Here is a 14,325-nt window from a genome sequence, read left to right as displayed (position 1 = left end):
ATACCCAGGGTGGTGAGTTCTTGGGAGTTCAAGACGAAAATTATGACATTCTATTTACTTATTAGCATGTCGAGTCCAAATTGACAAGCAAGTGCACTGATGATGGCTGCAAACTCACTGATTCACCCTAACCCTTCCCTACCGCACTGGTCACCTTACCTGCCTGACACACCAATGGCAATACACTGAGTCAACAGGCATTTGAAAACTCACTGTGTACCAGGCATGGTTCTGGGTGTTGGAAGGGACAGTGTGAGCCCGGCATGTCCAAGATGGACAATGAAGTGTAAGGGGGAAGACCAGAACATTCTTCCCCATCTCTCTGCCTGGTTGGTCATCTTCAGATCTCAGCTCAAGGTCTTCTGCCTAGGAAGGCCTTCTCTGACCTCCAGACAAGGTCAGGCCCCACAGCGTGGGCTCTCGTGAGTTCTTGCATCTACCCTTGATGGCGCTCCTTGCAGTTGGCAATGATCTATTCATCTGCGATGATCTGATTCTGGTCTAGACTGTGCTCTGGGAGGACGGAGATTTGTTTGGCTCATTCCTGGCAGTAGCCTTGGCACAGAGAGCAGTTCTTGGCACCTGATCCTTACTCCATACCTCAGTGGTCCACCTCGTTGAGTAGGTCATGCCTGTGTCCCTCTACCAGGGCCCTGACCAGGTTCCTTTTGTTCCCTCCACGAGACCACATGGGTAGAGACTATTTGAGTCTCCTCTACACCATCAGAGCCTCAGACAGTGACTGTCACTGCTCAGTCAGTTTCCCGGAAGCCTCTGAGCTGGGGGAGGTACCGAGCTAGAAAGGCCACGTGAGTCACACAGTCCCTGGGGAGAAAGTCTCTCCTGGTGGCAGGACAGTCTGGCATTGGCCTCACCGACCAGCCAACTCGTGGCTTCTCTATCCGTTGGGCCCCAGGCTCCACCCCTGTAGCCACCCCTGTCAGCGCCCATCGTCCTGGCCCAGGTGTCCCCCTTCACACCTACCCAGTGAATCCCCAGCCCTGGGTCCATCCAACACGCTCATGCCTCTGAGCGCCAGGCCTCACAGAGCTGCAATGGCCAACGCAGCCACTAGCCACACATGGCTATTTCAATTTATATCTCTTCACATTAAATAAAATGGAGATTTCAGTCATGAGCCGGAAAGGTACAGCATGGGGCATACAGTCAAAAAAATTATTTTTCAGTTGTACTAGCCACACTGCAAGTGTCCAGGAGCCACATTCCTATCATCACAGGAAGTTCTGTTGGACAGCATTGCTAGAGAAAATTAACTGAGTGAAATAAAGAGCGACCTTGAAGTCACATGTCCCGGTGAAGTTGCTCCTGACCAGAATGAGGGACTGTTCTCTCTGAACTGCCTCCGACAGGGCTCATTCTCTTACACGGTACTGACTTGATCACCCTCCATCTTCCCGCTGCTTTTTACCCGCTTCCTCCACCGCTCACTGAAGAGCCTCTCCATCCCACCCAGTGCCCAGCCCAGCAGCACACGCAGCAGACGTGCTGGAAATGAGCACTCACTCGAACCGAACCGAAGGTCGGGGGACTAGAACGGCTGGCCTGGGTGGGGCCCTGGCTCCCAATGTGGGGCAAGGCTGCGTGAAGCAGCAGATTTTCCAAAGCGTGAACAGAGGTGGGAACCGACCAGAGATTGCCGTCATTGTGCCGAAGGGCTCCTGCAAATCACAGATGCGTACCAGGCAAGGGGCACGAAGGAAGTTAGCAAGTTACTCTGACCTGCTTTTCTTTCCCTCTTCTTGCTCCAGCTCTGTCCGTGCTGTTCGCAGACCAGAGAAGCTGCGTGGGAACAATGCAGAAGCTTCGAGGAGCTCTGGGCCCAGCGGATCCAGACTGCTCATCGCCCCCAGACACCTCTGTGGCTGGGCACGTGCAGGGCTGTGAGCGGGAAGTTGTCTATGACCAGGTCTCCCACTCAGGAATCCGTGTCCAAAGTCATTCTTGACTAACCCTAACCTCACTGTGATTACATTCCAGTCTGTTTAAACGAAGACATGCCAGGTGTGTTTCATCAACGTCATTTAGTTCTGGGGCCTCTGTTAGGGAAGCAGCCAAAGATGAGCCTCCAGAACGATCTTGGCTTTGCAGGCTGTTTGCAGGGTTAGGGTTAACCTTAACCCTTAAGTCCCACACCTCCTTCTTGGTGTCCAGGGTGGCAAGCTTTCCCAGCCCTTCCCTTTCAGTCCCAGCCACTGCTCTGCGCCCTTCTACTTCCCAGCCCTGTAAGATGCTTCCTCTAGTGCTTCCTTCCCAGGGACGGTCAAGAAGGACACTTTTCCACGTGGCCTCAAGAACCCGTCCCCCCGCTCCCGCATGGCGCGCCTGGTCAGGTGGCTTACGTTTCCTCTGAGGCTTGAGATCTCTGTTCACTGGGGGAGGCTCCAGGTCTGCCGGCAGCTCGGGCAGCGGGCTCGAGAGGCTTCCTGGGCTCATTGGGATGTAGTCGTGGCCGCAGGGGGTTCGAAGACTGCAGCCGGCCGCCTGGGGGCCCATAGGCACGTAGCCGTCCTCGGCCCCAGCTGGAGCCGTGGGGTACACGGGGGAGAAGCCGCACGGCTGCAAGAGAACAGGCACAGAACCGTCACGGCAACGGCTGAGGCGCGCTCCTGAGGGTGATGCTAGAACACGGCGGGCGGGGAGCGCGCGCAGATGCTCAAGGTCGGAGGAGATGCTGTAGGTCGTGATGAGTCCGACAAGGGCCTGGACAGCTTGAACTGGCAGTGTCCTTACAGAACACTAGAAGTCCAGCAGTTCCCAGACAATGCAAGCCTTAGGGGACACTGAAGGGTCCCCAGACGCTCAGTGCTGAGTCTCAAAAGACTCCGAGGGAGCACATATTGGGCAGGCCACCTGTGGTAAGGCTGAGGCTTAAAGGAACTCAAGTGCCAAACTTACCAAATTTAAACTAAGCCGCTTGTCTCGGTGCCTTAACGACTGGCCTTCTACGTCAGCTGCAAGAAACAAGCCAGGGTGGTGAGAAACGCACGACAGTATCCGCCGTGACCAGGTTCCATGGCCCTGTGCACCGCAGGGCCCTCCGCTCGGCTCCAGGGAGGAAGAGAAGCGGACACATTTGTGCGCACAGCCTTGCTCCTCTGTCTGATCCTGTCTGGCCGCGCGTCGGGACACAGTCCCCAACAGATGGAGACCAGACCGGATCTGGAAGACTCTGTATCACGGCTTCAGGTCTCTCTGTGAATTCGGAGGACACACGGCAAACACTTAGCACATGCCCTTGGCACGTACTACAGGAATGTCCTGAGCATCGAGAGGAGAGAGGAGAGCCGGAGGTCGGAAGGGAGAAGGTCTAACAGACCCGGGTGACAAGCAGACGAGGTACGGCACCCAGAGCAGTGCATAGGGCGCTGGAGGCCTATGACCACAGCTTTCTGGAGCAACAGCAGCTGTGCAGGCACAGGCATGGAGAAAGAGGAAGGTCAGGCTAATCGAGGACTAGAAGCTTGTCGGAGGGATGTGATGAACAGTGTGGCCAGAATAAGGGTTGGACATGTCCAAAAGGCAGAGCAGTAGGGTAAGTGAACCTCAACTCAAATGAGACGTAGTTTTTGGGAATTAGCAGCTTAGAGATGGCAGTCAAAACCCTAGGAGTAGATGCGTCTCCATTGCAAGTGTTAAGAGTAGTTTCACTACAAAACCCTAGAGGATCCAGTCTTCACAGAAGCATGAGGAAGTCCGGTACGTGCTCTTAGCACGTGGCTACCACGAAGCTCTTCCTCAAGAACCTGGAGACACGGAGAGTCAGGTTGCCTTGGGCAAATATACTGAAGAGTCAACATCATGTTTTGGGGGAGCAGAGGCAGAGGGAGAGGGAGAATCTTAGGCTCCATGTCCAGCACGTGGGTTCGATCTTATGATCCTGCCGTCATAACCTGAGCTGAAACCAGGAATGGGATGCTTAACTGAGCCACCCAGGTGCCCCAAGAGTCAACATCCTCTCAAAGTGAGAGAATAATTCCCAGCTCAGAAGATGTGATGGACACTGTGCATCATGTACAGACTTCCTTTGTCGGTGATGTCCTGATAAAGCCACCCTAAATCAAAGATATTTTAAATGAAGAATGTCTTTATGACCGAACATTATAGCTTAGTCTAGCCTGCCTTGAACGTGTTCAGAACACCAACATTCACCTATAGGTGGGCAGCATCAACTAAGACAGAAGCCTATCTTGTAATAAAATAAAATAAATAAATAAATTGGGGGTTACCTGGGGGGGCTCAGTTAGTTAAGTGTCCGACTCCTAATTTCAGCTCAGGTCCTGAACGCAGGGTCCTGGGATCAATGCCCACATCACCCACTCCTGCCCCGACTCTCTCCCTCTGCCTGTGCCGCTCCCCCTGCTCATGCACATGCAAGCACTTTCTCTCTCTCTCTCAAATAAATAAATAAATCTTTAAAAAATCCTAAATCAAACTATCATAAGGCAGGGACCATCTGTATACACATATATCTTTATCTCTTTATATATTCCTTTTTAACACAAATGGTAGAATATTATACTCCCGGTTCTGCAACCTGATTTTTTCACTTAATATCTTGGATATCAGGGCAGAGAAACACAACCAAGAGATTCTTCATTCTTTTACTCACTGGCATTGTGTTTCATTCTACAGATGGGTCATAATTTGAGTATTCCTCTATTATTAGATATCAATTTTATTTCCAACACTTTGATTTAAAACAAAAAGAACCGGGCACCTGGGTGGCTCAGTTGGTTAAGCAGCCAACTCTAGATTTCGGCTCAGGTCAATATCTTAGGCTTCTCAGATCGAGTCCTGCATGGGGCTCCCTGCTTCTCCCTCTCCCTCTGCTGCTTCCCCACTCGTGCTCAGAGAAGTAAATTAATCCTTAAAACAAAGGACAGAAATGGTTGAAAAATGGACATAAATGAAAGAAGAATTGAATGTCTGTACTTAGGAAAAAAAGTGAAGAGAAAGATAAAACCAGGCTCAGAAATGAAGCCTTAGTTACAAGATTCCCAGGGAAAAAGAGTTCAACTGAAAATTAAATAAGGGCCATTGAATCAATGCCAGAAAACAACAAAGAAAATAAAAGAGAAAGAAAAAGAATCACACAAAAAATGGTTGAAATAGGAGCCAGGCAAAGAAGATGCAATAGACGTATTTATTATTGGATTCCTCAAAGAAGGAAAACCAAACAGTGGTGTAGTACTAATATTAAACACTGTAATGCAAGAAAAAGTCCACAAGTAATTGTGGACACTACACAATGAAAGGGCCCACCAACCACCTGGATGGTAAATTGTCCTACAATGGTGATACTGATAAAATGACAGAATGAAAATAGATAAATAGCTGGTTCAAAGCTAGAGAAAACCAAAAGATATTACAGAATAAAGATAAAAGCAGAAAATGGTACAGTGCAGAGAAAGAGTAGACTTAATTTTAGGAAAAAACAGACTCTATGGGGCGTCCGGCTGGCTCAGCCCATAGAGCGTGGGACTCTTGATCTCAAGGTTGTGAGTTCAGGCCCCACGCTATATACAGAGATTGCTTAACAATCAAATCTTTAAAAAATCAAGATATTTCGGGCGCCTGGGTGGCTCAGTGGTTTAAGCCTTTGCCTTCAGCTCGGGTCGTGATCTCAGGGTCCTGGGATCCAGTCCCGCGTCGGGCTCTCTGCTCAGCGGGGAGCCTCTTTCCCCCTTTCTCTCTGCCTGCCTCTCTGCCTACTTGTGATATTTCTCTCTGTCAAATAAATAAATAAAATCTTTAAAAAAGCAAAACAAAACAAACAAAAAAATAAGAACTGAAAAGGAGGAAATGATTACTGAAGCCCAGGAAATTAAAAGAAATGAGAATTCTCCACTAATTTCTACACAAAGTTTAAAATCTAAATGAAATGGATCATTTCCTAGGAAAATAAAGTATACTGAAAGTGACCAAAATAGGAAACCTTACACATATAAATTACCACAGGATAAAAAAAAAATCACAATGGGGTCACCTTCCCAAAGCAGGAGGACCACATGATTTCGGCAGAGAATTTTTACCAACCTTTCAAAGACCAGTGCTACACAAATTGATCCAAAGCATAGAGAAATAAAAACATATTTCTAATTCTTTTTATAACATCTAACTTTGGTAGCTCAACCTGATAAAGCAAATCAGAAAATTGTGGATTAGTATCACCTGTGATTATCAGTGCAAAAATCCGAAATAAACTGTTAGCTGAGGAAGGGAGGGCTATTAAACTGGCTGCAGAAAGAGCTCAGCACAGCCATGTCCCAAAAGGCAATGGTAAAATCGCATCTAACTGTAAAAAAACAATTATTTTGGGATTCTTCATATTAGCCAAAAGCACACAACACATTGGAAAGCATTCATTCAGCAAGAACTCCTGGACACCAGGTAAGAAGATCTGGGCCGTGGGGGGGTTCCAGCCCCCTCCTGAAGCCCAGCAGCTCTGTTGTCCAAGGGGACTCATTTGACTTGGATCAAGCATATAGCCACCCCACCCTCTAGGTGTCACCAAAAGCAGTGGTGACCAGCAACGATCACGGTAAGCGGCAAGCAGGCAGACCAGCCAGAAATACAGCAAGATGATCTAGGGAAGGGGTCGGCCAAAGTGTGTCTTGATGAACTCTCACACATCCCTGGCAGGTCTGGAAAACTGCATGAACACAGGAGTTACCCTCATTTAGAAGAGGTCACAGAGGGCCCAAGCTGCTGACCTATCCCTAGCACAGCATGGGGCCGTGCCCACATAGAAAGCAAGAGTTGCCAAAGGCTGGAAGCCTCACGGCCTCAAGGGTTGCAGTGTGTTCTCTGACCAACCGCCGGCTGACTGATAAACTGGGATGACCCAGACCTCTAGGAAGCCAGGATGAAAAGTAAAAGTAAGGGATATGAAAGACAAAAGCTAAGCAGATATCGCGGCAGCTGTACATTGTGTGCAGAGCAAGACTCTTGAACATTAGTCTGGGGCGCCTGGGTGGCTCAGTTGGTTGAGTGTCTGCCTTTGGCTCCGGTCATGATCTCAGGGTTCTGGGATCAAGTCCCACATTGGGCTCTCTGCTCAGCAGGGAGCCTGCTTCTCCCCACCCCTGCCACCTCTCTCTGCCTGTCTCTCTGCCTACTTGTGACCTCTGTCAAATAAATAAATAAAATCTTTTTTAAAAATTTGAAAAAAGAAAATTAGTCTGACCAAGTCACTAAACCAACATACACCATAATAACAATTCCTAGGGGAATCAGAACGCACTTGCTACAGTACAGTATCTAAAAGAGCCAGTTTTTAGGGGTGCCGGACTGGCTCTGCACTCAGCAGACACAAAGAGGGGGCAAAATAATGATCCATACATGGGGAAAAACAATCAGTCAATAAAAACTGACTCTAAAAATGTCTAGATATTGGAATTAGCAGAAAAGACTGCTGTTATTTTTTTTCTCTCTCTCCCTCTCCCCACCTACCCCCAAAATAAATAAGTAAATCCTTAGGGACTCCTGGGTGGCTCAGTCATTAAGCATCTGCCTTTGGCTTGGATCATGGTCCCAGGGTCCTGGGATTGAGCCCCATGCCTGGCTCCCTGCTCAGCGGGAGCCTGCTTCTTTCTCTCCCTCTGCCCCTCCACTCTCCTCATGCTTTCTTTTGCTATCTTTCTCTCTGTCTCTCTCTCTCAAATAAATAAATCTTTTAAAAAATCAATAAATCTTTAAAAAATTATAAGATAACACAACCATGGGTCATCAATAAAAAGAAATTAGAAAGAAGCAAATGGAATTTTGGAGTTCAAAAGTACAATAACTAAAAAGTAAATTCACAAGAAGGTCTCAAGAGAAGATTTGAACTGATAGAAAAATCAATGAACTCCAAATAGATCAATATAAATTGTCCAGTATGAAAAAGAAATAATAAGAATGAAGAAAAATGAACAAAGTCTCAAAGACTTGTCACCACCAAACATACTAACATACATGTAATTAGAGTCCTATAAGGAGAGGAGAGAGGGAAAAAAAAAAGAAGGAAGTTTTTTTGAAGAAACAATGGCAGAAAACTTCCCAGCTTTGACGAAGAACTCTACATCTAAGAAGCTCAAAGAACTCCAAGGAAGCTAAACACAAACACCTCAATACCTAGACACATCACAGTCAAGTTGCTGAAAATCACAGGCAAGGAGAAAATCTCGAATGCAGTAAGAGAAAAGCAGCTCTGTAGGTACAAGAGAATCACAGTAAGATTAACAGCAGACTACTCATCGGAAACTATGGAAAGCCACTGGTAGTAGAATTAAATTCAAAATGCTGAAAAAAAAATCTTGTCAAGTGAGAATCCTACATCCAGCACAACTGTATTTCAAAAATGAAAGCGAAATAAAAACATTCCCAGAGAAACAAAGATCAAGAGAACTTACTGCAGATCCTCCTCCCAAGGAATGCTAAAGGAAAAACACAACAATCAAAAACTTACTTGGGGAGAAGAGACACCACTGCAGTTGCTGCCGCATTGGGGATTTCTAACTTAAATTCAGGTGTCTTTTATGAATAATGAAAAGCAGCAAAAGTCAACACTATCAGGGCAGTGTTTTCAAAAAGAGAGGAAAAAGACAAGTTTGACCCTACTCAGTTTCAAGACTGTATTATTCAAGCCTTCACTGAAACTGGTATTGATCTGGAAGCTGTAGCAGTTTCTTGATGCTTCTGCAGCAAAACTTGATAACATGATGCACACAGGTGTCTCTGTGCTGGCTGTACCAGAAGACCCAGAGAGTACGTGAGCTCAGGTTTCCAACAAGTCAATCTGGTGCTACAAAGACCTGGAGAGAGGTTCAAAGGATTAAGTGAGCATGCAGCTGCTGTTCTTAAAGGGTTTTTCTGAGTTGGAGAGGAACTAGCTGGCTTTGGGGACTGGCGTTCTTCTGGCTAATGGGACACCTAACATCCATTCCTAAGATACTTTATTTATCACGTGAATTTGGTTAAAGAAGAGGTCTCAGCAGCTTTCCCTTAAAGCTCTTTATTTTATTTTTTTTTTATTTTTTATTTTTTTTGACAGACAGAGATCACAAGTAGATGGAGAGGCAGGCAGAGAGAGAGAGAGAGAAGCAGGCTCCCTGCTGAGCAGAGAGGCCGATGCGGGACTCGATCCCAGGACCCTGAGATCATGACCTGAGCCGAAGGCAGCGGCTTAACCCACTGAGCCACCCAGGCGCCCTCCCTTAAAGCTCTTTAAATCGTGGATCCACGAGAGAGTGGATCCAGTAGCTGCAGGTCTTCAGCAAGTCAGCGCAGATGATGCACTGGGCAGACTTTTCCTCCCTATCGACAAAGCGCTGAACACTTCACCAGGGATTCACTGAGCCAGGCTTGAAAGAACTTTCAGAATATGTTCAGAATCAGGAAACCATAGGAGCTCGAAAGGAACTCCAGAAAGAACTTGAAGAACAGATGTCCCGTCATGATCCATCTCAGGATATAATTTTGTATGTTAAAGAGGAGATGGGAAAAACAAACAAACAAACAAACAAACAAAAAACAGCCACCATCCCAGAACCCGTTGTCATTGGCACGGTCTGGTCCAGTGAAATGAGCAGCATGGAATGGAACCAGAAGGAAGAGCCTGTAGCAGAACAAGCCATCAAGCACTTGAGGCAATATAGCCCTCTACTTGCTGCCTTTCCCACTCAAGCTCAGTCTGAGCTGACTCTGTTCTGGAAGATTCAGGAGGATTTCTATGGCAACATTCATTTCATGAACGCCTTCTAGAAAACAGAGGTGCTTTTTCATCAAGCTGAAGTCCTGAGTGAGAAGCCCATGTCACAAAGGGGAGAAGTATCTTCCTTGAGCCAACAGGAAGTTTGCTGTTGAGAGTGGCTCCAAAGTCCTGAAGGAGAATTGGAGGCTGAAGCTGAAGGAGGAGACAGTTTTGGCTGACTACACCCTCAGCAGAGCAAACCATTGCCGATCAAATGTCATGCCTCATGCGGCTCAGTTCTCAAACCTTCCTACCTCCCTATATCAAGTACAATGTAAGGGCTTTCATGGCACTTAGTTTAGTGCCGCGGGTTTAGTTTCCAAAACCCTGCTGTAAGTTGCTATAGGACCTACAGATTTGAATCTAATGCTGCATTAATTGTTTCAGGTATCTTCTGCCTCCTATAATAATGTGATTTCTTTCTACTGTAATAATGTAATTTAAGGCCTCCCGCAATGAACAGCTCACTTTATTCCCTGGGTTTTCTATATAAACAGTTTTCAAGATATGATAGGGTAAAAATAATTTGTTATAAAAATTTTGTTTGCAAATTAAACTATAAAAGTAAAAAAAAATTTTGTGGTGATCTATAAAGCATGAAGATAGAACATATTTGATGACGACAGCCCAAAGGAGCCAGGTAGTGACAACAGGTTATAACTAAAAGGTAGGTAAGAAATAAAGAGCACTAGAAATGACAAATTCATGGCTTAAAATAAAATATTCTACAGGGGCACCTGGGGGGCTCAGTCAGTTATGCATCTGCCTTCGGCTTGGGTTATGATCCCAGGGACCCGGGATCAATTCCCGAGTCGGGTTGCCTGCTTAACGCGGAGTCTGTTCTCTCTCCATCTGCCTCTCCCCCTGTTTCTGTTCTCTCTCCTCTCTCAAATAAATAAATAAATAAAATGTTTTTATTTCTAGTTTCTAGAAATACATTTTCTCTTTGTGCATATATGTGTATATAAATATATTTTCCCAAGCCATTTCAAAGTAAGTTGCAGTGATCAAAAACTTTCACTCCAAAATATTTCAGTGTGTATCTCCTAAGAAAAAGGACTTTTTGGGGGGCACCTGGGTGGCTCAGTGGGATAAGCCTCTGCCTTTGGCTCAGGTCATGATCCTAGGGTCCTGGGATGGAGCCCCATGTTGGGCTCTCTGCTCCGTGGGGAGCCTGCTTTTCCCTATCCTGGTCTTCCTGCTTCTGCTCACTCTCTTTCTCTCCCTCAAATAAATAAATAAACAAAATCTTTTAAAAATATACAAAATTTTTATTTTAACCATCTGATGCCCATCACAGGTGCCCTCCTTCATCCACACCAGCTGTTTCCCCAATCTCCTCACCCCCCTACTCTCTGGTGACCACCAGTGTGTTCTCTACAGTTAAGAGTCTTTTTTTTTTTGGTTTGCCTCTCTTTTTCCCTTTGCTCATATGCTATTCCCTTTGCTCATATAAAAAAAATGACTGACTTATTTACTTACTATAATTTAGCATTATAGTCTCTAGCTCCCCCCATGTCATTGCAAATGGCAAGAATTCACTCTTTTTTTTTAAAGACTTTATTTTTAAGTAATCTCTACACCCAATGTAGGGCTTGAACTCATAATTACAAGATCAAGAGTCACATGCTCTACTGACTGAGCTAGCCAGGCACCCCTCATTCTTTTTTTTTAAAGATTTTATTTATTTATGTGACAGACAGAGATCACAAGTAGGCAGAGAGGCAGGCAGAGAGAGAGAGAGAGAGAGAGGGAAGCAGGCCCCCGCTGAGCAGAGAGCCCGATGCGGGGCTTGATCCCAGGACCCTGAGATCATGACCCGAGCCGAAGGCAGCAGCCCAAACCACTGAGCCACCCAGGTGCCCCGACCCCTCATTCTTTTTTATGGCTGAATAATATCCAAGATATATTCTTGAAAGGACAATCAATGGATACAGTAAAGTGTAAGAATGGTACTATTTGCATTAAAAAGTAGAAGATTATATATGCATATTCTCTTGAATATCCAGAAAATTCTCAAGAAGGATATGGGTGATATGGAAAGAGCAAACAGGAGACAGAGGTGCAAAGGAGACTTTTCATTGTCTATCCCTTTTTCTTCTTGGAGGAGGAAGAGTTGGGGGCATGATTTGAAACCAGAAGCGCCCTTAGTAAGGTAGTCACTTAGCAGAGTCCGTTTCTCACCCACAAATAGTAGAAGAGGAAAGCAAACTAGGGAGTATTCCACGGATTTGCCTGGCGTCCTGGTGCAGGCATTAGATCTTCACTGTATCATTCCAGTTTTACCGTATGCACTGCTGAAGTAAGCACTAGGTATCTTCTTCTAATAACGATTTTGAAATGTAAATATTCCTTTAAAAATCAAATTATGAAATTTGGACTCAAGATATGAGTTAAACAACAGATTAGGCAAAACTGAAGAGAGACTTCAAAAACTGAAATTACTAGAATGAAGTACAAAGAGATGAAATATGTAGAAAAGAATTCAAGGGGCACCTGTGTGGCCCAGTCATTAAGAGTCTACCTTCAGCTCAGGTCATGATCCCAGGGTCCCGAGATCAAGCCCCGTGTCGGGCTCCTTGCTCAGCAGAGAGCCTCCTTTCCCTCTCCCTCTGTCCCTCCCCCCTACTCATGCTCTCTGCCGTTCTCACTCTTGCTTGCTCTCTCTCAAATAAATCAATAAAATCTTAAAAAAAAAAAGAATTCAAGAAACACACAAAAGACAGAGTGTGAAATCTAGAATACATGTAATTTGGCCCCCAGAGGAAAACAGGGAATATGGATAGGCAATATTTGAAAAACTCAGGACAATGGAGAGGCTATATTTGAATATAGTAACTGTGAATCCATAAGCCACAAAAAGAATTAAAATCATCCCAGAGTGAATTTAGGATATGCTAGAAGTAATGATAAACTAGAAAAATACTTAATGTAAGTGAAACTTTAAAAAAATGACTGTATAAAATAATACCAATGTTTACCCTATGGGATTTAAAAAACCAAGACAGAAGTAAAATACTACATGGTGTTAGTATTCTTTTTTTAAAATACTTATTTTTAAAAAATATTTGACTTATTTATTTGTCAGATGGAGATCACAAGTAGGCAGAGAGGCAGGCAGAGAGAGAGGAGGAAGCAGGCTCCTTACTGAGCAGAGAGCCCAATGTGGGGCTTGATCCGAGGACCCTGAGATCATGACCTGAGCTGAAAGCAGAGGCTTTAACCCACTGAGCCACCCAGGTGCCCCCATGGTGTTAGTATTCTAACGTCTTTGCATCACGTTGGGAGAAGAGTAAGGATATTGATAAATTTCAGATACTAAGTTAAGTATGCAGGATAAAAAAAAGTAGAAGGTAATCACTACAATAGAAAGGGAATGTATAACTTCTAAATTAGTAGAGATTAAAAGTGAAAACAGGCGCACCTGGGTGGCTCAGTGGGTTAAGCCTCTGCCTTCAGCTTGGGTCATGATCCCAGGGTTCTGGGATTGAGCCCCACATTGGGCTCTCTGCTCAGCAGGGAGCCTGCTTCCCCAGCCCCCCCCCACCTACTTGTGATCTCTGTCTGTCAAATAAATAAATAAAGTCTTAAAAAAAATAAAAAGAATAAAAAATAAAAGTGAAAACAGGTAAAAAAACAAAACTGAAAAGAGGTAGCAAACTCAATTCAGAAGAACACAAGGAATGAGATTACATGTAAGAAATTTTGTACAAACAGGAAAAACAGAAACCACAAAATAAAATGGTAAAAATGAATCTAATTAATGTACATAGGTTAACCTTTCCAGTGTTAAGCATCTGTCTTTGGCTTGGGTCATGATCCCGGGGCCTGGAATGGAGCCCCACATCGCACTCCTTGCTCAGCAGGGAGTCTGCTTCTCCCTCTGCCTGCTGCTCTCCCTGATTGCGCACTCTCTCTCTCTGACAAATAAATAAATTAAATATTTTTAAAAATCAAAAAAAAAAAGAAAAGAGAAAGACTGTCAGAATAGATGAAAATTGAAATAAATAGCTCTATGTTTTTATAAGAAACCTATCTAAAAGTTAGTCACAGAAAACATGCACCATGCCAATACTAACCAACAGAATGCTGGTTAGTACTTAGTAGTATTTAGTACTTAACACAGGCATAGTATGTCAATATCATAAAACAGACTTTAAGACAAAAACATTACTAGAGAGTCACGACAAATCAATCAAAGTTTCAATTCACTAGGAAAATACAAAATTATAAGAGGTATGTAACTAGGGTGGCCTGGGTAGCTCAGTTGGACCTGCCTTCAGCTCAGGTCATGATCCTGGAGTCCCAGGATCGAGTCCCACATTGGGCTCCTTGCTTGACAAGGAGTCTGCTTCTCCCACTGACCTCTTTCCTCTCGTGCTTGCGTGCTCTCTCTCTCTCTCAAATAATAGACAAAATCTTTTTTTAAAAAGAGGTATAGAACTAATGACATAGCTGTAAATTATATACAGAAAAACCTGACAGAATTATAAAAAAGAGAGAGACACTCTTCAGTCACAGGGGCAGACTTGAATACAGCTCTCGGTAACTGTTATACAACAAGGAAACAG

General features: G+C 44.9%; 1 protein-coding gene and 1 pseudogene across 15 annotated transcripts in view; one reads left to right on the top strand and one right to left on the bottom strand.

Moving 5' to 3' along the window:
* GAB3 (GRB2 associated binding protein 3) overlaps positions 1-14,325 on the bottom strand; it is a 90,989-nt gene that overhangs the window by 16,325 nt on the left and 60,339 nt on the right. For 10 of the 14 annotated variants that reach the window (XM_082716613.1, XM_082716620.1, XM_082716615.1 and 7 more), the window contains 2 exons: positions 2,917-2,972; positions 2,361-2,577 (listed from right to left, as the gene is read on the bottom strand). In XM_082716613.1, coding sequence (XP_082572739.1) covers positions 2,361-2,577; positions 2,917-2,972 — 273 coding nt within the window. Of the gene's footprint in view, positions 1-1,700; positions 2,058-2,360; positions 2,578-2,916; positions 3,214-14,325 lie in introns of all 14 variants that reach the window. The other 4 variants (XR_014307029.1, XR_014307032.1, XR_014307030.1 and 1 more) reach the window with 3 other exon arrangements.
* Positions 8,847-9,867, top strand: LOC309856136 (eIF5-mimic protein 2 pseudogene; annotated as a pseudogene). Its single transcript has 2 exons — positions 8,847-8,878; positions 9,331-9,867. The product of its transcript is annotated as an eIF5-mimic protein 2 pseudogene (transcript).

The sequence above is a fragment of the Mustela nivalis genome (genome assembly GCF_964662115.1).
Source record: "Mustela nivalis genome assembly, chromosome: X".
In the NCBI taxonomy this organism is placed as follows: Eukaryota; Metazoa; Chordata; class Mammalia; order Carnivora; family Mustelidae; genus Mustela; species Mustela nivalis.
Note: the sequence above shows the minus strand (reverse complement) of the source record. Positions and strands in the feature narration are given on the sequence as shown.